Source organism: Emys orbicularis, chromosome 1 (genome assembly GCF_028017835.1).
Source record: "Emys orbicularis isolate rEmyOrb1 chromosome 1, rEmyOrb1.hap1, whole genome shotgun sequence".
In the NCBI taxonomy this organism is placed as follows: domain Eukaryota; kingdom Metazoa; phylum Chordata; order Testudines; family Emydidae; genus Emys; species Emys orbicularis.
This window is the reverse complement of record NC_088683.1, coordinates 210,661,207-210,682,746: the sequence shown is the minus strand read 5'-3', so window position 1 is coordinate 210,682,746 and position 21,540 is coordinate 210,661,207. Positions and strand designations below refer to the sequence as shown.

The following is a 21,540-nucleotide window of genomic DNA, read 5'->3' as shown; positions in this document are numbered from 1 at the left end:
AACTGATTGGAGTCCAATCATGTATGGAGAAGACTATTCTCCAGTGCTTTGTTTCTATAACAGTTATGCTTCAAATATCTCCCATTTAAATTTAACTAAGACCTCCTTAAAGGAAAAATATTAATCTACTTCAGCCCAATCAGAGGAAGGAAAGTATACATTTTGAATAGAAATAGTAGTAAATGGATTTATAATTACTTTGCTATTTAAAGTGCAAAAGTGTGAGAAATCACAACAGAGAATCTGGATTTCTTTTTAAAACATGTATATTTTTAGAATTATAATGCTTACATTTTCATTAAACAATGTTAATACAATTTGTGTTTAGTCTAACAATATATATATTACAGAACAATGTGAAAAATGATTTTTAATAGTAAACCAAGAAAATGGAATTAATCATAATACCCGCAGTGTCAAAGTCACTAACTTGTCACCTTTTCCAGTCAAAGAATCCCAGCAGCCATCCATACTAAATGCTGCTTTGGGTTTTATAGTCTAAGTATAAATTCCACAAAGAAAGGGCATTCCTTCACAGAAAGAAGATGGAATAAAGATAAGGCTTTGTACTAGCACATCTAATTATATTTTAGCAATCTTGGTCTAAGTAAAATATTTAGATTAATACAAGATGTTTACTCATTCTCCAATTTCTTTTCCATTCCCTTTCAAAGAGGATGGTTTTATTTCTTTACTTACTTTCACATAACCTGAGTTTAAAAACAAAAGAAAAAATGAGGAAGAGTTTATCAGGAGATCCTATCCTCATAATTTCTCTTTTATATGTTTATTTTTATTGACAAATATTTAGTATGGGATATTTTCCTGTGTACAGTGCCTTGACAATGGGACTTTATACAACTGCAGGTAGAAAGTCACAATCTCACGTTAAGTGCAACAATTTCCATATTAGCAGGAGAAAACAACAAGGAGAGTTATAATCTTTCCAGTCACACACAAAACTGTGACATTCACAAAAATTATACCTCTTTTTTTTTTTTTTACATTTGATAGTATTTACAATGTTTGACAGATAAGTATATATAGCTAAATTCTTTATCTTCAGTTACACACACTTTAACTTTGCTTCACAATTATTCTACACCTGCAAATTTTCCTAAATAGAAAACCAACCTACTTCATCCATCCTATATGCAGAAGTCTTGCCTCTAAGTAGTAATAATTAGACTAAGCCTTTGTGGTAGTTTTTGTGATGAAAGTTGATTCTTTAGATGTCACATTTATACTGAAACATTTTCCTGTTTTAAAACCAGGGCAGAGAAAATACAAACCACTTAAATGCAAATAAAGTTTTTTTTATCTGGGAACTCAATTAGAAACCAAGTAGTTTACATTATCTGAATAAATTTTTGAACTCCAGTCACTCTTGCTTCAGTAGAGGTCAGTGCAGGATGGCAACTCACAACTTAGGTGATTTTGTAGTGTAGGGGAGATCCCAGTGTATACAGACTGTATAACCTACTATTTTCCCTCAGTGAGAAGCAAAAATTAGCACAGCTGACTGTTCACTCGGGTTGTTTTTGTTGGTCCCTCCTCTTCCATGTGTTTTTGATTCTTAAATATGCAATAGACTGTAGCTACTCAGAAAACTACAAAAGAAGTTCATGATGCTAAAGAAAGGAAAAATCAGCAGAGCAACTACCACTTTAAGGTTGTAGTTCAGGTAGCAAATTGAATGAGTTTATTAATTTTAAATTCAGTACATTGTAGATCAAATATTTTTGGAAGATTTATGGAAAACCTTTAAGTTACTTACCTTTTCCTAGCTAAAAAACAAAACATAATAATAAACTGATGATTGCATCATTCAAGTCTGAGTGAATTTCAAAGCATAAGAAAAGGAGTCATGAACAAGTAAAAAAAAAAAACCCTGAACACTGCAAGATAAAAAAAATCAGACTGAAGATAGTTTAAATATTTGGATTTTTCTTTGTTCCATGTTCCTCTATACTTAGAAGTATTAAGAACCTACGGAAACAACTGCAGAGGATTCCTTTAAGATTCGCATCGTACAGGTTTTTCACTAAGAGGCCACATATCTGCTGGAATCATGCATCAGTTCACACTGATTTTTTTTCCTCCCAAAGACTTTACCAGTGAATTTCAGCGAAATACATATATACAAAAATACAGAGCTTTTGAGAACTGGAAAAGGTTTAAAACACTACACACTTATTTACAAGCTGTGACTTTCACACCAATAAAAACACACATTTATTTTCTCCTTGATTTTTGGTGCAACTTATACACAGACATATCAGTTAGTTTGGACTTTTTTTTTTTTTAAATAATCAATCATATATACAATAAAATTAACAACTGAAAAATAATCAGTTGGTATGGTATGACTGCAGTTTGCTGGACCAGAAGAGGTTCAATTTTCTAGGACCTTAATCCTTCCCCTTAATGAGAATGGAAAGAGTAAAGTAATCTTTAAATGACATTTACTTTCGGAAAACTAGGATTAAGGTGCAAAAATATATATAGCTCCAGAGTCCATAACAGTAAACACTAATTAGGGCCAGGGAGTCAGAAGGAACAGACTTTGGTTTTTAAAAAATGAGCTAGTATTTAATAAAAAGTTACCTATCTGATCTGATGCTACTTGCTTCTCATTAATTAAATATCTCTGGGGGAAAATGATGATCCCATGAACATTTATTCCTAACTTAACCACTTACATGCCATGCTATTGTTCACATCAAGGGCCATGCCTTTTAAAAGGTCTGACTTAAATGAATGTCTTGGTATGATTCAAAAGGGCTTATATGGGTAAATAATTCATATGTCCCAAGGCACAGAAGAGGTTAAGCAAGTCTTCAGGAAAAATATATATATAATTTTTAAACCCTTCTAGATGCTGTGGGATTCAGAATCACTCACCCTATTCTTTAGAAATCTGGAAAGCTACCCTGGTCCAGGAAACCAGACAGTCGTGTGACTAGAAAGGCACACATTTGAGTCATTAACAGCCACATTGCAAGGCTTACTGTATGTCAACCTGAAACATTTGTGTGAACAGAAATCTGACTACTTTAAAAGAAAACAGCAGATCTGGAGGGTGCTCCAGTAACACAAATAACAGACCAACTGCAGCAAGCATCTTGACTTTACCAGCAGGATGTGACTGAAGGGAAAAACAGAAAATCATTTGACACAAAACATACTAAAGTAGCAATATAAACTAGTTGACACACCTCCACTGTACATTTAAATTGATAAAATTGTCTGATGCTTCCATGGCCAGTCAGCATTGAGTTGCCATAGGTCTGGTTTAAATCAGAATGTTACAATGGAGAATAATCAGGTTATGATCTATTAAAGTGCATTCATATCAAGTCTCTAATGGTTTTTGTTTTCCTTGTTTATTTATATTTAGTTATGTGATATTGACTTCCAGAACATGGTCATCCTTGCTGGGAATGACAAGGATTTGCATGCTCGTGCTGGAGTTGAAGACCTGACCAGGTGAAAAGGATTGTAGACGGGGCATTGGCAGACCTTTATGTTCCCCACTGGCTGCCGAATGTAAACTGCCTCTACTCTTTATGCTACTGTTGTCAGCCTGATCATCCATATTCTTGTCCACAGATAGGTTATCATTTTCAATCCAACTGTCTGTTAAAAAAAAAACAAAAAAAAAAAACACAATCATTCTATGAAATGAATTAATAAAATAGCTTTAAATTAAAACGTTGTAGTTTGACTGCACTGCAGCACTGGAGTTACTACTCATTGGTGAGGACAAAAGAAAGACTTCACCATCCTAGCAACAATCATGACTATTTGCCACCCTCTCTGGCCATACAGGCTATATACATTTTATTTTAAGTTTTCCACTATTGCCATCATGGGTGCAGCTTCACTATTGTGAAAAAAATGGTGGAAGTGCTAGATTACAGAAGGCTCTAGAAGGCCCTGGTGTTTTAACTAGAAAGTTCTACACCTGCTCAGAGCTGGTCTATATGCCAGGGACCACCAGTAACTTGTCTACTCTAATACTTTGCCCACTGGGAGAATTTTTGGAAAAAGGCTAATTCAGATAAGAGAGTGAATGTAAGTGTTTTCCATGTGCCTGTAGTCTGCTTGTAAGCCAACATCCTAGGATTTCAACATTCAAGTACTATTATAGAATCATAGGACTGGAAGGGACCTCAATAAGTCATCTAGTCCAGTCCCCTGCACTTATGGCAGGACTAAGTATTATCTAGACAGATAATACTCTGACAAGTGTTCATCTAACCTGCTCTTAAAAATCTCCAATGATTGAGATCCAACAACCTCCACTAGGCAATTTATTCCAGTGCGCCCTGACAGTTAGGAAGCTTTCCCTAATGTCCAACCTAAAACGCCCTTGCTGCAATTTAAGGCCATTGCCTCTTGTCATATCCTCAGAGGTTAAGGAGAACAATTTTTCTCCCTCCTCCTTGTAACAACCTTTTATGCACTTGAAAACTGTTATGTCCCCTCTCAGTCTTCTCTTCTCCAGACTAAACAAACCTAATTTTCTCAATCTTCCTTCATAGGTCATGTTTTCTAGACCTTTAATCATTTTTGTTGCTCTCCTCTGGACTTTCTTCAATTTGTCCACATTCTTCCTGAAATGTGGCACTCAGAACTGGACACAATACTCCAGTTGAGACCTAATCAGCATGGAGTAGAGCGGAAGAATTACTTCTTATGTCTTGCTTACAACACTCCTGCTAATATATCCCAGAATGATATTTGCTTGTTTTGCAATAGTGTTACACTGTTGACTCATATTTAGCTTGTGATCCACTATGACCCATAGATACCTTTCTGCAGTACTACATCCTAGGGAGTCATTTACCATTTTGTATGTGTGCAACTGATTGTTCCTTCCTAGAGTGGAGTACTTTGCATTTATCCTTATTGAATTTCATCCTATTTACTTCAGACTAGGGCTGTCGATTATTCAGTTAACTTATGCGATTAACTAAAAAAAAGGAATCGTGATTTAAAAAATTAATCACAGTTTTAATCACACTGTTAAACAATAGAATACCAACTGAAATGTATTAAATATTTTGGATGTTTTTCTACATTATCGATTATATTGATTTCAGTTACAACACAGAATACAAAGTGTACAGTGCTCACTTTTTTACAGTGCAAATATTTGTAATAAAAATAAGAAATAGTATTTTTCAGTTCACCTCATACAAGTACTGAAGTGCAACCTCTTTGTTGTGAAAGTGCAATTTACAAATGTAGATTTTTTGTGTTACATAACTGCACTCAAAAACAAAACAATGTAAAACTTTAAAGCCTATAATAACTTTTGAGACTACAAGTCCACTCAGTCCTACTTCTTGTTCAGCCAATCACTTATTTACAATATCAACTGAAAGTGAACACAGGTATTTGCATGGCACTTTTGTAGCTGGCACTGCAAGATATTTACATGCCAGATATGCTAAACATTCGTATGCCCCTTCGGCCACCATTTCAGAGGACATGCATCCCTGCTAACTACGCTCATTACAAAAAAAATATGTTAATTAAATTTGTGACAACTCCTTGGGGGAGAATTGTATGTCTCCTGCTCTGTGGTTTTACCCGCATTTTGCCATATATTTCATGTTATAGCAGTGTCGGACAATGACCCAGCACATGTTGTTCATTTTAATAACACTCTCACTGAAGATGTGACAAAATGCAAAGAAGGTACCAATGTGAGATTTCTAAAGATAGCTACAGCACTCGACCCAAGGTTTAAGAATCTGAAATGCCTTCCAAAATCTGAGAGGGATAAGGTGTGGAGCATGCTTTCAGAAGTCTTAAAAGAGCAACACTCCGATGCGGAAACTACAGAACCCAAACCACCAAAAAATAAAATCAACCTTCTGCTGGTGGCATCTGACTCGGCTGATGAAAATGAACATGCGTCGGTCCGCACTGCTTTGGATTGTTATCAAGCAGAACTTGTCATCAGCATGGACGCACGTCCTCTGGAATGGTGGTTGAAGTATGAAGGGACATATGAATCGTTAGCGCATCTGGAACGTAAATACCTTCCGACACCGGCTAGAACAGTGCCATGAGAACACCTGTCCTCACTTTCAGGTGACGTAAACAAGAAGTGGGCAGCATTATCTCTGGTAAATGTAAACAAACTTGTTTGTCTGAGTGATTGGCTGAACAAGAAGTAGGACTGAGTGGACTTGTAGGCTCTAAAATTTTATATTGTTTTATTTTTGAATGCAGGTTTTTTTTGTACAAAATTCTATATTTGATAGTTCAACTTTCATGATAAAGAGATAAAGTACTTGTATTAGGTGAACTGAAAAAATACTATTTCGTTTTTTACAGTGCAAATATTTGTAATAAAAAATATAAAGTGAGCACTGTACACTTTGTATTCTGTGTTGTAATCTGTGTTGTAATTGAAATCCTATTTGAAAAATCAGAAAAGATCCAAAAATCTTTAAATAAATGGTATTCTATTATTGTTTAACAGCAGGATTAATTGTGATTATTTTCTTTTAATAGCTTGACAGCCCAACTTCTGGACAAACTGGAGAAATGGTCTGATCATTTTGAATTTAATCCTATCCTTCAAAGCACTTGTAACCCCTCCTAGCTTGGTATTGTCCACAAATTTTATAAGCGTACTCTCTATTCCATTATCTAAATCATTGATGAAGATATTGAACAGAACCGGACCCAGAACTGATCCCTCCAGGCCCCACTCGATATGCCCTTCCAACTTGACTGTCAACCACTGATGATTACTTTCTGGGAATGGTTTTCCAACTAGTTATGCACCCACCTTATAGTAGCTCCATATAGGTTGTATTTCCCTCATTTCTTTATGAGAAGGTCATGTGAGACAGTATCAAAAGCCTTACTAAAGTCAAGATATACCGTGTCTACTGCTTCCCCCCCTTTCCACAAGGCTTGTTACCCTGTCAAAAAAAGCTATTAGGTTGGTTTGACACACTTTGTTCTTAACAAATCCATGCTGACTGTTACTTATCACCTTATCTTCTAGGTGTTTGCAAATTGATTGCTTAAAGTTATTTGCTCCATTATTTTCCTGTGGATTGAAGTTAAACTGACTGGTCTGTAATTCCCGGGTTGTCCTTATTTCCCCCTTTTATAGATGGGCACTATATTTGCCCTTTTCCAGTCCTCTGCAATCTCTCCTGTCTTCCATGACTTTTCAAAGATGATTGCTAATGGCTCAGATATCTCCTCAGTCAGCTCCTTGAGTATTCTAGGATGTATTTCATCAGGTCCTGGTGACTTGAAGACATCTAACTTATCTAAGTAATTCTTAACTTATTCTTTCCCTATTTTAGGCTCTGATCATTTCACTGGCATTCACTATGTTAGACATAAGAACGGCCATACTGGGTCAGACCAAAGGTCCATTTAGCCCAATACCCTGTCTTCCGAAAGTGGCCAATGTCAGGTGCTTCAGAGGGAATGAACAGGTAATCATCAAGTGATCCATCCCATTGCCCATTCCCAGCTTCTGGGAAACAGAGGCTAGGGACGTCCAATCACTACTAACCTTTTTGGTGAAAACCGAAACAAAAAAGTCATTTAGCACTTCTGCCATTTCCACATTTTCTGTTATTCCCCCACCCTGCATTGAGTAACAGGCCTAGCCTGTCTTTGGTCTTCCTCTTGCTTCTAATGTTTTTGTAGAATGTTTTCTTCTTACTCTTTATGTCTCTAGCTGGTTTAATCTCATTTTGTGCGTTGGCCTTTCTAATTTTGTCCCTACATACTTGTGTTATTTGTTTATATTCATCCTTTGTAATTTGACCTTGTTTCCACTTTTTGTGGGACTTTCTTTTGAATTTCAGATCATTAAAGATCTCCTGGTTAAGCCAGTGGTTTCTTGCCATACTTCCTATCTTTCCTACGCAGTGGGATAGTTTGCTCTTGTGCCCTTAATAATGTGTCTCTGAAAAACTGCCAACTTTCTTGAACTGTTTTTCTTCTTAGACTTGCTTCCCATGGGATCTTACCTACTAACTCAGAGTTTGCTAATTTGTAATGATGCATTTTAACTCCATGATTGTTCAATATTTTAGGCATTAACGATCTTAAAGGTTACATAAAACTTTTTTAAAAAAAAGTCTTTTCTGGTTAGTGTTCCTTGTTACAGACTAAAGCTAGACTCAGAATTTCAAGTTTAAAATTGAGAGATTTCATTCTCATGAAAGCAGTGCCCTGTTTTGAAAATTACAAACAGCTGTCAATGAAAAGTAACAAAAACAATGAATCTGGAACAGAATTACACCAAGAATGGATTTCATTACTTTGAGCTTTGTTTTTCTTTAAAAACAGGAAAGCCAAAGACAGAGTGCCATTTCTATAAACCAGGTTTTCTATGTGGTCACATATTCAAGACAGCCTTACCAGCATCAAGTTGCATGGAGTGAGCAGAATGATGAGGGAGGTATTTAAATAGTTTGACATCAGGAAAGGGGAGGTATCCAGCAAAAAGTGGCATCACTTCCATGTGCACTTTGTGAGTTGCTTGAGCTGCTACAGGCATAGATATTACCCCTGAGCTTTTTCCACAGACTGCCCAGTTACTACTGTTGTCAACAACTGAAAAAGAGTAGAGAAAATGTGATGAAATGAAAAAATTTCTGAAAATAAAAAATAGCTATGCTTCTTCATACATTTAAAGTATTTTTTGTTTTGCAGCAGTGCCAAGAGACCCCATGGCCCTATTGTGCCAATGACTATACTGAGTAAGATGGTCCTATCCCAAACAGCTTGCAATTTAAATAGACCAGACAGACACAGGTAGGGGAAAGGGATATCTTATAAAAGCAAAGTGATTATTCACCAGAGTCATTAGTTCTATGATTTTTGCTTTTGTTTCAGGTTCTCTCCTGCTCCCCCCACCCCCACCTCCCCGTCCCTCCCTAAACAGGGTAGAAATTTTGCTTGGTTTACTTTATTTTTATTTACATTAAATGTATTATAGATATGGATAAGATTTTGTCATGGTGAAATCAGGCAAAATTCATGGAACAGTCATGGCAAAAATGAACAAAACCATGGTATGGTCATAACAAAAATGTGTAATATTTAATAATAAAGTATTACAGTGTAACATTTACATGAGAAGCAACACTGATGCAATAGTTTTCACTTGCTTGACAAAGTAAACTATTTCGAGATTATATATGCATATTGTGAAATCATTTTTCAAACAAATAACGAAAAACTATAGAACAAAAATAACATTCTTTTTAAAGACCCTATTTCACACTGTTGCAATTTGAATATAAAAAATAACCATCTGTCTATGTATAACTTGTTATGCAGCGTCTGTTGTCCCCAAGCACATTTTTATAAGATGAGACGGCGTGTTGGGGGTCTATGCTGTTGCCCTGCGATGCTTAGCAGTACCAGTCAACTACTGACAGAGCTGGAAATCTGGCCATCGTGCTTCTCCAGAACTGGAAAACGTCCTCTTTCCTCAATTCTTGAACTGCTCCACAGTAAGCCCAATATTCTCTCTGTGCTGGAATGTTGTCGTCAAACAGTGGTATATTTTCAAATATTGTGGTCTCACAAATGTCAACATGTTTTGTTTGATTTGGCTCAGATACATGGCATATACTGAAGAAAATGGCAGCAGACTGTCACAAGTTGGAGGTTGAGTCAGTGTCCAATTATGACCTTTTGAGCTTTCCAAGAGTGCTGTTTTTGCTGTTGGTTGTCAGCAAGTTTCAGAACAGCTCTCTGCCCACATCACAAGATCACACGCGTCATTTGTGACTTGATGAGCATGAACTGTGGGCTCTTCATAGCTGTAAGCCTGTTCATGATTCAGGGTGCAAACTCTTTTACAGCCTGGAGTTCTTCAATAACCGCTGTGGATAGGCAAAGATCCACAATCTCTTTAACACTTCAACAACTACTACAACCATTCTCCTCAGTAAAAAATGAAACTTAATCCTCAGTGTGTTTCATGTGATAAACAGCTGCATTGAACCAGCTGTTCCATCTGTTTATTACCGAGGTTGGTGGGACGGAAGGACTTTTCCCTATTTCTATTAGACATATATGGAACCAGGCTTTTCTGGCAGGGCAGGCAGTGAAAGCATATTTTATAGCCACAACTAAATAATTTACTTTCAAAAGTATCTTCCTCCATAGATCACCCACAAGGTTAAGCAAACGTGCCATACACATAAGGTGAATAGCATTTAAAAACAAAGGCTTCAAACCTCGATCCCAAGCTTTCCCCATATATGTGGCATTATCTGTTACAAACACAGTGATGCGATCAAATGGTATTGCAAAATTTTCAGTTCCCCATATTGCATTGCTGACGGTTTTAAAATTGACTGCTTCCAAAACTTCAGACGCAGGATATATTTTTCTTAATGTGAAGTGCCTGCATTTTCACTGCTTGTTGGGATGGGGACAGCAAGAATGTTAAATACATACCTGTGTTCAGCATCAGTAGTTTTATCTGCTCAACAACAATTCCTTTACAGGTGTGCAACTTTTCCTTTAATTCTTCAATATGACAGTCAAACACTTTGGGTAGGTAAAACTTTCTAAGTTGATCTGCACTTGGTTTTTAGAGAGCAAAGTAGGTGTTATGCCATCAGTTTTTGATTGTCAAGGGCATGCAGGGGGATATTTGCAGCAGAGAAGTCTTATGTTCAAATTAACAGTTCATTTCTCCCATAAAGCCGCTTCTCACTCTTGGTATTAAAAAGTAGTGCAACAGTTTTCTGTTTTTTAAAAATTTCTATCTTCATCCATTTTTAATGCCTCATTTGTGCTGACGAGTTGTACTTTCAAGATGCTTATCACAGTTACCTTCTCATAAAATCAACAGGTACATCGCATGATGTACAAAACATCTTTCCGCCATTTTCATGGAAGGTTTTAGGGTTCTGCTCTGCTCAGCACTTATTCTTACTTCAAATAAAGTGGCAAAATTAAGAGAACAGCAGCAAACAAAAAAAATGAACAAAGTGCTGTAACCCCTTCCTTTAGGAGGTGTGTGACTTTTGTGTCAAATTCCATGTTACTCAGGGCCCTGGTTAGACTCCCTGGGCTAAGCAGAAACTAAGGAGTGGGCCTGCAGTGAAGGTAGATGTGGCAGAGCCATCGCTAGACAGGAAGGCCTTGAGACTCATTGACCTACATGATGGATAGAGAGCTGCAGGCCCCCCTGTGCTGGCTGAGAGATGTCCCTATGGCCCCCCCACAGCAGCTGAGAGCTGCGGGCCCCACTCCCAGCAGTGCCTGAGAGCTGCGGGGGGGCCCCCACTACCCCAGGGCTGAAGCTGAAGAGAATAATGTCCCAGAGGTCTCTGAAAGTCACAGAATTTGTGATCTCAGTGACAAAAATCTTATCCTTAATTACAGGTCAGGGAAGGAAGGAAAGCAAAAGTGCATGGGGACAGATGGAGTGAGACTGAAGTGAGGAGATTGCACTAGGGGAGCTTTAAATATCTGTTCCCTAGGTTGTTGCCTACTGAAGGCTCAAGCAAATATCTACCCATACTGAAACAATTTTTGAAAAGTAAATTATGTTCTAACCTGTTTTTATGTTAGTCTTTATTTTAAGACAGAGACAAATTTTTAATATCCAACCTTGTCTACAAGACTGCATTATGATCATTAGAAAGTTTGGCAGATATTAGTATCAAGACAGACGCAAAACCAATAATGAAAATTGCATTAATTTCTCAAAAATTACAGGAGAAAAAATAGTCATTATCCCTACCTTCATACATAAGTTTCGTCGTGCAGTACCCATCTGATTCTGTTAATGCTTCATCTTTATCCACATCTAAGAGGTCAGAGAGTCGGGTGATTGACACCTCCAAAGAGCAGAGTGAGCCTGTTTTACAATACTCCGCCCCCAATGGTGGAAAAATCTGAGCTTTCACATTATACAATGTCTGGCAAGAGGAAAAAATAATGATCTGTAAGTACTGAATCAATTATACAACTTTTTTTAATGTATAAATTCGAACTGATCACATGACACTATAGAAGTTACAAGCTCATACTTAACTTCCATGCCATACTACAACCCGTATTACGAGACTGAGGGGTTGTCTTCACATATAACCCTACAGCAGCCGCTGTAGCGCTTTAATGAATACACTACTATGGCAACAGGAGACCTTCTGTTGTTGGTGTAGTTAATCCACCTCCTCGGGAGGCGGTAGTTATGTCTGTGGGAGAAGCTCTCCTGTCAACATAGCACTGTCTACACGGGGATGGGAGGGTCCGGGGGAACGGGGAGGAGTTTGATCGGTATAACTGTCGCTCAGGGGTGTTCGGCTTCAGGATTTTTCACACCCCTGAGCAACGTAGTTATACCGATATAGGCCCGTATTGTAAACCTGGCCTCAATTACAAGTAGTGTCATTTGTTATGCTACTAATTTTAGACACAATCTATGAAGAAAAAAAGGAATTTCACCATTCTTGCTCTCAAGATCTTCTAATAGTCTAAATGTATTCAAAGAGGCAAGTATAAGTTAATTACTACAAAACTAATGGTGCCAAAAAGTTTAATGGAAATATACTGTTATGCTTATTACCAATTTTTAGGAAACAGAAAGTAACAGAGGAGGGTTGGGCTGATCCAAGAGACCAGTCAAGTATAGGTACGTCTGAAAGTGGGTAGGCAACACACACTCCCCTAAAGGTTTGCTTAAAGCCAGTTTACAGAAGCAGGTAAAGATCTAATGTAACATTCAGACAGAGTCAAATGCCTACTTCACTGGTTAAAACCCAAGAAAGGTTCAAATGGAGGACTTTGTGTCAGTTTTGTTCACTAGGCAAGGAGAGGCCAACACATGGAGTGCTGCCAATACTATTTAATTTTGAGTTATATCCAGTCAAGCTTTCTAATTGATGAAGAAGGCAATGAATTTGTACTGTGAAGAGAAAGATAAAGCATTTAAGATAAAGACCAAAAGAAACCCAAACTATTACATCAGACGAGCTCACAAACTAAGTCACAAGAAAGGTGAGATTTTTCCAACATCTTTCTTTAAACAGCAAGCCAAAAATAATTTTTAACAATGGCATTTTGATTGATGAAGGCCTCATCAAGCTAGCAGGAAGAAAGCAGCTCAGTACCGTCTTCTCAGTCTAATACCCTTGATGACATGAAGCCATTGCACAGGGCAGGAAGGAAGGAGAAACAAAAAGTCAAATTCTTCAGAAAAGATGTTACTGATAGCTAAATGATCTCATTTTTCATCTTTATGGCTCATCATCATCTCTAGTCTTCTTGAGCTGTGAAATGGATGCTGACATCATGTGTGTGTCTTTTAAAAAGAAGTAACAGAAAAAATGGTTCCTTACCTGTTCTGTAACTGTTGTCCTTTGAGATACGTTGCACACATCCATTCCATTTCAGGTGTGTGCACAACCAGTGCATTAAAGCCAGAGATTCTTTCCCCCACAGCGCTACCCATTGGGGCAGCACACAACCCACTGCATGCCTGTGCTGACAGCCAATGGTATAAAGGGCAGAGCCACTCTGACCATCCCTCAAGTTCTTTCACACCAGAATCCAGTATGCTTAGACTCCAGTGTAGAGGGGAAGAAGGGTGAGTCGTGGAATGGAAACATGCAACACATCTCAAACAGTTACAGAACAAGTTAGTAACAGTTTTTTCTTCAAGTGATTGCATGTGTCCATTCCGTTTCAGGTGACAGAAGCAGTTCAGAATGGAGAAGCATTTTGGAGTCTACCTGAACAAGGATTGCAGCATAACTTTCCCAACTCTATCATGATCTCTTGAGGCTTGGGAGAAAGCATAAAGCTCAGTTAAAGTGTGTACCAATGACCAAGTTGCATCCCTGCACGTGTCACTGATGGGCATCTGACACAGGAATGCAGCTAAGCTAATGCTGCTTGTGCTCTTGGAGCTGAAACTCTCTCAGGTGGAGAAACCTTGGTAATGTCATAGCAGTATGCAGGATGAGATCCAGAAGCTATTCTTTGCATAGAGAAAGGTTGCCCCTTCATTGTATCAGCAAAGGAAATGAACAGCTACGGGGACATCACTGCTTTAGTCCTGCCCAGGTAACAGGCAAACACCCTGTGGTGGTCCAAAGCATGGAGCTTTTTCTTCATCCTTATGAGACTGAGGCTTCAGAAAAAAAGGTTAAGTGGATAGGAGATGTAAAATATGAACAAGCAGCCCTAGGTTCAAAAGGTGGACCCATTAATGCTGACAAAACTACATTTAGATCTTATGGGGGCATGGGGTCTGATAGGTGGAAAGAGTCTAATTTCTTTTAAAAAAAAAAATCAAAGTTATTGAGTTGAAAAACAGATTTAATCCTCTATAGGAAGATGGAATGCCACCAAGAGAACTCTCAGGGAGCTGATGGAAGAGCCATTTTTCCTTTAGATAAAGTAAGTATTTCAGAATAAGCTGAGGAGAGGACTTTGTAGGAGTACCACCCTGCTGCTGGGACCACAGAGAGAAACATCTCCATTTCATCATGTAAATGTATCTGGTGAATGGCTTTCTGCTGTTTAGAGAATGTTCGGAACTTCTAGGGAACATGCAGTTTCCTCAAGTGTTAGCTACTGAGCATTCAACTGGTCATATGAAGACTGCGAAGATTGGGAAGCAGCATCTGGCCATGGTCCTGTAAAATATTCGTGTCTTGAGGGAGAGTCATGGGATCCTCCTGGCTCTAAAGAATCAGTAGGTTGAGAAACAATGCTGTCAAGGCTGAAGCTATCAGGATCAGAGTAGTGTGATCCTGTCTGAGCTTGAATACCACCTTTGGAATCAGAAGAATAGGGAAGACATGTAAACAGCAGCATGTCCTTCCACAACAAAAAGGAAGCAGAGGGCTACATCTACACAACGAGCTAAGGGCGAGAGTCCCCTGCTCAGGTACACATAGCAATGCGAGTTAAACAGCGATGTAGCCATGGTAGCACCGGGAGTGGCAACGGAGGCAAGACTTAGCTGCATTTTCACTGCTATTTATAGTCAAGCTAGCTCAATGAGCGCTAGCACGACTGTGTACGCAAGCAGGGGAATCACACCCCTACTTTGTACTGTAGACATAGCTTGAGATAGAGCCTGGGCTGTGACCTGCTCTAGAAGGTAACAGGTAACACTTCCTCTTCAGTTACATAGTGAACAGATCTTTCTCTGAGGGTACATCTTCACTCAAGGGGGGGGGGGGGGTCGATTTAAGATACGCAAATTCAGCTACGCGAATAGCGTAGCTGAATTCGACGTATCGCAGCCGACTTACCCTGCTGTAGGGACGGTGGCAAAATCGACCTCTGCGGCTTCCTGTCGACGGTGCTTACTCCCACCTTCGCTGGTGGAGTAAGTGTTGATTCGGGGATCGATTGTTGCATCCCAACGGGACGCGATAATTCGATCCCCGAGAGGTCGATTTCTACCCGCCGATTCAGGCGGGTAGTGTAGACCTAGCCTCACTTTTCCCAAGCTTGAAAAATGGATTTTGCAATGTGTGTTCTGAGGGACCATTTGTAATTCCTGTTAATTGTTCTGTTGAGATGATCTGCCACATGGTTCTGAACACCTTGGAAGTGTGAAGCATTGAGTATGACAACATTTTTGATGCAAAGATCCCAGATATCTACAGCCTCTTGGCAAAGGCAATCTGACTTGGCACCTGTTGCCTATTCAAGCAGAACATAGCAGCAGCATTTTCCATGAGCTTGCACAGTGCATCCTTTGATTTGTAGAAGGAAAACAACAAACCAGGTGAATTGCTTGCATTTCTCACACGTTTGTGTCGAGAGAATTCCTGATCTGACCAAAGCCTCCGAGTCTGGAAGTCTCCCCCAAGTGAGGGATAAGGCATCCATGACCATAGTCCTGGAGGGCAGAGTCAGGGGAAAAGAGACCCCTTTGCATACATTGGCAGGGTCCATCCACCTGTATCTGAGTCAGTATGTCCAGCAGGGGATGAGACTGATGGTATACAGACTTCAAACACCCCCACATGCTTCTGAGCTGAAGTATGGCACGCTGTTGTACAAGGATGGACCTTGAGGTCCTTGCACAGGTCCAGTATTGCCTGAACTCTGGCTTGGTGACTTGAGGTCAAGACCTGCTCCTATAAACTTGATCCTCTACACCAGGGGACTATGGCCCACGGGACAGATCCGGCCCCTCAGGGTTTTGGATCCGGCCCACGGGATTGACACCCCCGTGGCACCCACTCCGCTCCAGGAAGCCGCTGGTACCACGTCCCTGCGGCCCCTGGGGGTACCTCTCCCGAAGCTCCCATTGGCTGGAAACGGGGAACCTCGGCCAATGGGAGCTTTGGGGGAGGTACCCACAGGCAAGGGCAGCGCGCTCAGCCCTCTGCCCCCCTTCCCCCAGGGGCCGCAGGAACATGGTGCCAGCCGCTTCCCGGAGGGGCCCCAGTGCACGCAGCTGCCATCCCAGAGCTGCTCCAGGTAAGCGGCAGCGGGCCGGAGCCCACACCCCAAATCCCTGCCCTGAGCCTCCTGCCTGCACCCCAACCCTCTGCCACACCCCTCCTGCACCCCAACCCCATCCTGAGCCCCCTGCCATACCCCGCACCCCTCCTGCACCCCAACCCCCTGCCCTGAATCCTCTCCCTGCAACACTGCCCTGAGCCCCCTCCCACACTGTGCACCCCCTCCTGCACCCCAATCCCCTTCCGAGCCCCCTTGTACACCTGCACCCCTCCTTTGCCCCAACCCCTTGCCCTGAGCCCCTTTCTGTACACCGCATCCCCTCCCACACCCCGCACCCCAACCCCTGCCCCAGCCCTACATTCATGGCCCTGCATGCAATTTCCCCACCCAGATGTGGCCCTCGGGCCAAAAAGTTTGCCCACCTCTGGTCTACATGGAGAGCAACACTGACTTGCCTTCGTTGATCAACAGGCCTAAGCAATTAAAGGAGGACTGGATCTTCTCGATGCTAACCTCTACCTGTTTGCCTGGATCTTTCCTGAATCAACCAATCTTATAGGTATGGAAACACTTGGCCACCTGCCCTCCTGAAATGTTTCACCACCATTTCCCTATATGTTGTGAAGACTTGAGAGGCTGAAGACAGACCGAAGGGGACGACAGAATTGATAATGAACTTTTACCACAACAAACCCTTAAAAACCTCTTGTGGCTCTGGTGAATGGCCACATGAAAGTAAGTGTCCTTTAAGGGCTTGTCTACACAAAGGATGAGTTTGCGGTAAGCTGGGATGTGGGCACTAGCCTGCTGCAGACTAATTATGCGGATTCTGACGACATGCAAACATTAGTGTAAACAAGCCCTAAATCATGGGCAACACATCAATCGTCAGGATCTAGGTACGGGATAATACAGGCTAGTAACCATGCAAAACTTTCATTATTATGTATTTGTTTAGGTTCTGCAAAACTAGATTAGGTCTGTGGCCTCCCTTGGATTTTGGGAGAACGAAGTATTGAGAATAGAATCTCTTCCCTGATGTTGAGGAGGGTGGTACTTCTATGGCCGCTGGCTATAAAAAAATTACATTTTTTGAACGAGAACAGTCTTGTGCGATTGGTCCCTGAAGAGAGATGAGGGAGGACGACCAGGAGGTCAGAGAGAAACTGCAGGCATATCCCAGTTCTATGGTGCTTAGCAACCAGTTATCGGTTACCAGTTAGCAACCAAGCAGCTAGGAAGTCAGATATATAGTCTGCTGCGAAAGGGAGGACAGGAGATATTAGACACTGACAAGGTGGTACTTTGCCTTGACTTTGGAGTCAAATAAGACTGTTTAGATATCACAGGTTGTCTCAATGAAGTTGAAGCAAAAGGAGGTCATCTTCTTTGGAACTTATGGCGTGTTCATTTGCTCAGGCTGCCTTGTTGGATAGAAAAAGAGGTCTGTGCTGAGTCTGAAACGGTTTCCTCTTAGGATCTGGGATAAAAGTCACCAGAAACCTAAGGGTAGAGCCCTGTCTTTTAGGGAACACAGAATTTTGTACATCTTCCCAGAAAACAAGTTACAGCCCTCAAAAGGAAGATCCTCAGTCGTCTACTGGACTTCTGTTGATATCCCAGATGACTGCAGCTAGGAAAAGTGATGCACTGTGACTGAATGCCATCACTCTTGTCACAGAATCTGCACCAGCCAAGGCCACCTGAAGTGAGGTTCTGGCTACCAGATTCAGTAATCATTGCCTGATCCTGACTAGGCCAAGTGAAAGTAAGTCTGTACACAAAAATTTAGCCATACCGCCCCATACTAGTCAGATTTATTACAGCCAGAGCAGTGCTTAAATCTGCCTAAGTGCAGGGACTTAGGCATGCCCTGGTCCTGAGGCAAAGCAGAAGTCCAAAACAGCAATAAAAAAGAAAAAAAAACCAAGAACCATTAACTATACAAACTATTTACAAAAAGTTTAGAAAAGTTTTTTGCGAGAAAAGGAAAAGTTGTACGATGAGACACACACTGGCTACCGACCATAGGTAGTGAGAAGGAACTGAGGGAATGGTAGGAGCAGCTCTGCCCTTTATGCCATCAGCTAGTAGTATGTGGAGTAAAAATTCCATGCACCTACCAGTGTGGGTAAAAATTCTCCAGCTTCAGTGCACTGGGCACACACACCCCTGAAGTGGAATGGACATGTGCAATCACTCAAAGAAATTACAGTTAATAGAGACCTATCCCTGGACTTCCCATCACCCAAATAGATTCTTCCTTCCCCCTTTAAGTCTAAGATACACTATATGTAGATAAAAATACTTACAAAATAATTTTCCACTTGGAATTCGTAAGTGTACGGCTTCAAGAAGAATGACTGCTCTTCAGAGGTATCTGGACAAAAGCTAACCGAAAACTGGCACTGCAAAGAGGGGGGAAGTTCTTTTGTCCACTTCAATTCCCATACAAAGAATACTGACTGCTTACTGTATATGTGCTGAAAGAAAATTATTCATCCATAGTATGAACTCATGTCTTAATATCAGGAGCTTTCGATACTGCTAGTCTAATGAAGGGGAATTCTTACCATAGTCTTGTTATATACACTACCTCCAGAACTTTTATTATATTATTTATACATTCATCAAACCATGAAACTATAACCATTTAACAGTTCTCACAATCTAAAATCCCCAGACATGTACTGGCTCAGATTGTTACAATGAGGAGGGAAAAGTTTCATTGACAGAATCAGTATTCCAGGCATGATAACATTTTTCTGAAGAGTAAATATAAAAAAAGTTAAAAATAAATAAATAAATAAAAATTAAGTTTGCTGCTCAGGAAAATACACAAAACATGACTGTCTTAAAACCAGGCACAAAGCAGATTGATACCTATTACAGAGCACTGTTTTGTCATTGCATCTCAATCCTAGTGTGCAGCTCCTGAGCTACTCCACTTTTTGGCCATTCTTGACCACAGAATGGCCAAAACCACCAAACTATGTGGTAGCTTTTTTGCAAGAGGAACAAGGAGGGATTAGGAGACCAACGAGAAGGTTGTTCACCCTGTGCAGTAACTGTGGTTCTTTGAGAACTGAGGTTCTTCGGGTGCTCCACAGTAGGTGCGGCGGCACCCCATGCACCTGGGATCAGAGATCTTCATTAGCAGTGTCCATTGGACTGCACACATGCACCTCCCGGTCTCACACCATGAGCATCATGTATATATAGTGCTGTGCTATCCAATCACCACCCAGTTCCTTCTCTACCGCAGAACTCATCTTTCAGCTCTGAAGCAGAGGGGTAGAGGGTGGGTAATAGAGCACCCAAAGGGACACTCATCTCAAAGAATTTCAGTTACTGCACAGAGCGGATTAACCATCTCTTCTTCTTCTTCTTCAAGTGATGTCCCTATGGATGCCTCCACTGTAGGGACTATAAAGTAGTGCCCCTAGTTGGAAGGCTGGGGCTTTGGAGTGGCATTTAATGCGGATGATAGGACAGCGTGTCTTAGCACAGTATCAGATGCTGAGTAATGCATAATAGAGGATGCTGATGTGGCCACTTTGCAAATGTCAGCAATTGGGACACTGTTGAGAAAGGTAATCGAGGTGCAGAGAGGGAGGGTGGAATGTGCTTTACTTCTGGGAGGAAGTCATCAATTGTATAGTTGGTAGGACAGGTGTATACACTGCAAGATCGAGTTGGAAAAGCGTTGCTTAGACATGTCCACGCCTTTCTATCTTTTGGCTGTTGATAGGAATAAGTGTGGCGATTGTCTGTAAGGTTTAGTTCTGTCCAGGTCAAAGGCGAATGCTCATCTGATGTCCAAGGGTGTGTAATGCCGCTTCCTGCTGGTTGCTGTGTTTAACGTATCGGTGCTGAGGGAGAGGTGCATTCTCCTGAGCAGCCAGCAGAGTTCTTGCTTGGTGCCAAGGGTTTGCTCAAAGCCAAAGGTATAGTCAGTGCCGAGAGCTTGGCTGGTGCCAAAATGGACATCACCAATGCAGATGGTTTAATTGATGTCGTGGTGCCCGAAGTTGATCTGGTCAGGGCAGTGGGCACCATTTTTGATGGTCTCATATCAGAGTCTCCAGTGCCGAGACAGTGCCAACGTCTGAAGGTCTGCCCATGTAGGGTCTTTAGACCTCTGTTTAGCGGTGGTACTGGAGGTACTCTGATGGCCCTAAAGCTATGTCTCATCCCCGAAGATGTCGAGGCTACTGACCTTGCAGAGGATGGAGGCGGCGGTGTCTCAAAGGGTGATGGAGGAGCCCATTCCTTCCCATCAGCATGAGAAAGGGAAGATTTTCTCTTAGGACATGGAGAATGAGGGTAGGAGAACGACCTAGCGGAGCATGAGACCCGCGCGGGGGAAGTGTCCAGGCCAGGGTCTGATGCTGGACGTAATGACCTCACCATGAGAAGTTGCAGCCAAACGTCCCAGTCTTTTCTGGCCCTGGCAGTCAGGTTATGGCAATGGATAGACTTCTGCAGGACGTGTCCCTCTCCCAGGCAGCGGCTGCACTGTAGATAACCGTGGTTATTGGAAAGTTGTCCCAAAGGAAACTCATCTCTTAAACCAGAGAGATCCGGGCATAAGGGTGAGGGAGATAGTTTTCCTGCTCCCTGTTCTTCTCGACTGGGAAGCTATGTCCTAAGCTACGAACTTAACAGGGAGGATAAGAGGAAGGAATTTATCTTTTTAAGGGAGAGGACAAGGAAGGAAAGAACTAACTACTAACAGGTAAGGCACTATTTAATAGCTCAAAGGAAAGGCAGGCACCTCTGCAGATTCCATCCCAGACCAAAGGTGGCTAAGAAAGAACTCAGGGGTGGCTGGACCGCAAAGTGCTATATATACACGTCGCTCATGGCATGAGATGGGGAGGTAGGGGGTGTGTGTGTGGGTGTGGGTGTTTCAATAGGCACTGCTAATGAAGATCTCCGATCCCAGGTGCATGGGGTGTTGCCGCACCTACAGTGGAGCACCCATAGAGACATCATTCAAAGAAAAAACTAATAATTTGACCCGGGTTAGGATTTTATCTTGAGTCTGCAGATGTGAAAGTCTATTGCAGTGAG

General features: G+C 41.1%; 1 protein-coding gene across 1 annotated transcript in view; it reads right to left on the bottom strand.

Moving 5' to 3' along the window:
* Positions 1-3,329: 3,329 nt before the first annotated feature.
* Positions 3,330-21,540, bottom strand: part of TRAPPC10 (trafficking protein particle complex subunit 10) — a 95,900-nt gene continuing 77,689 nt past the window's right edge. The window contains exons 20-23 of the mRNA XM_065416068.1: positions 18,777-18,947; positions 11,771-11,948; positions 8,419-8,613; positions 3,330-3,639 (exon numbers count right to left, since the gene is read on the bottom strand). Of these exons, the coding sequence (XP_065272140.1) occupies positions 3,401-3,639; positions 8,419-8,613; positions 11,771-11,948; positions 18,777-18,947 (783 nt within the window). The 3' untranslated portion in view covers positions 3,330-3,400. The remainder of the gene's footprint in view (positions 3,640-8,418; positions 8,614-11,770; positions 11,949-18,776; positions 18,948-21,540) is intronic.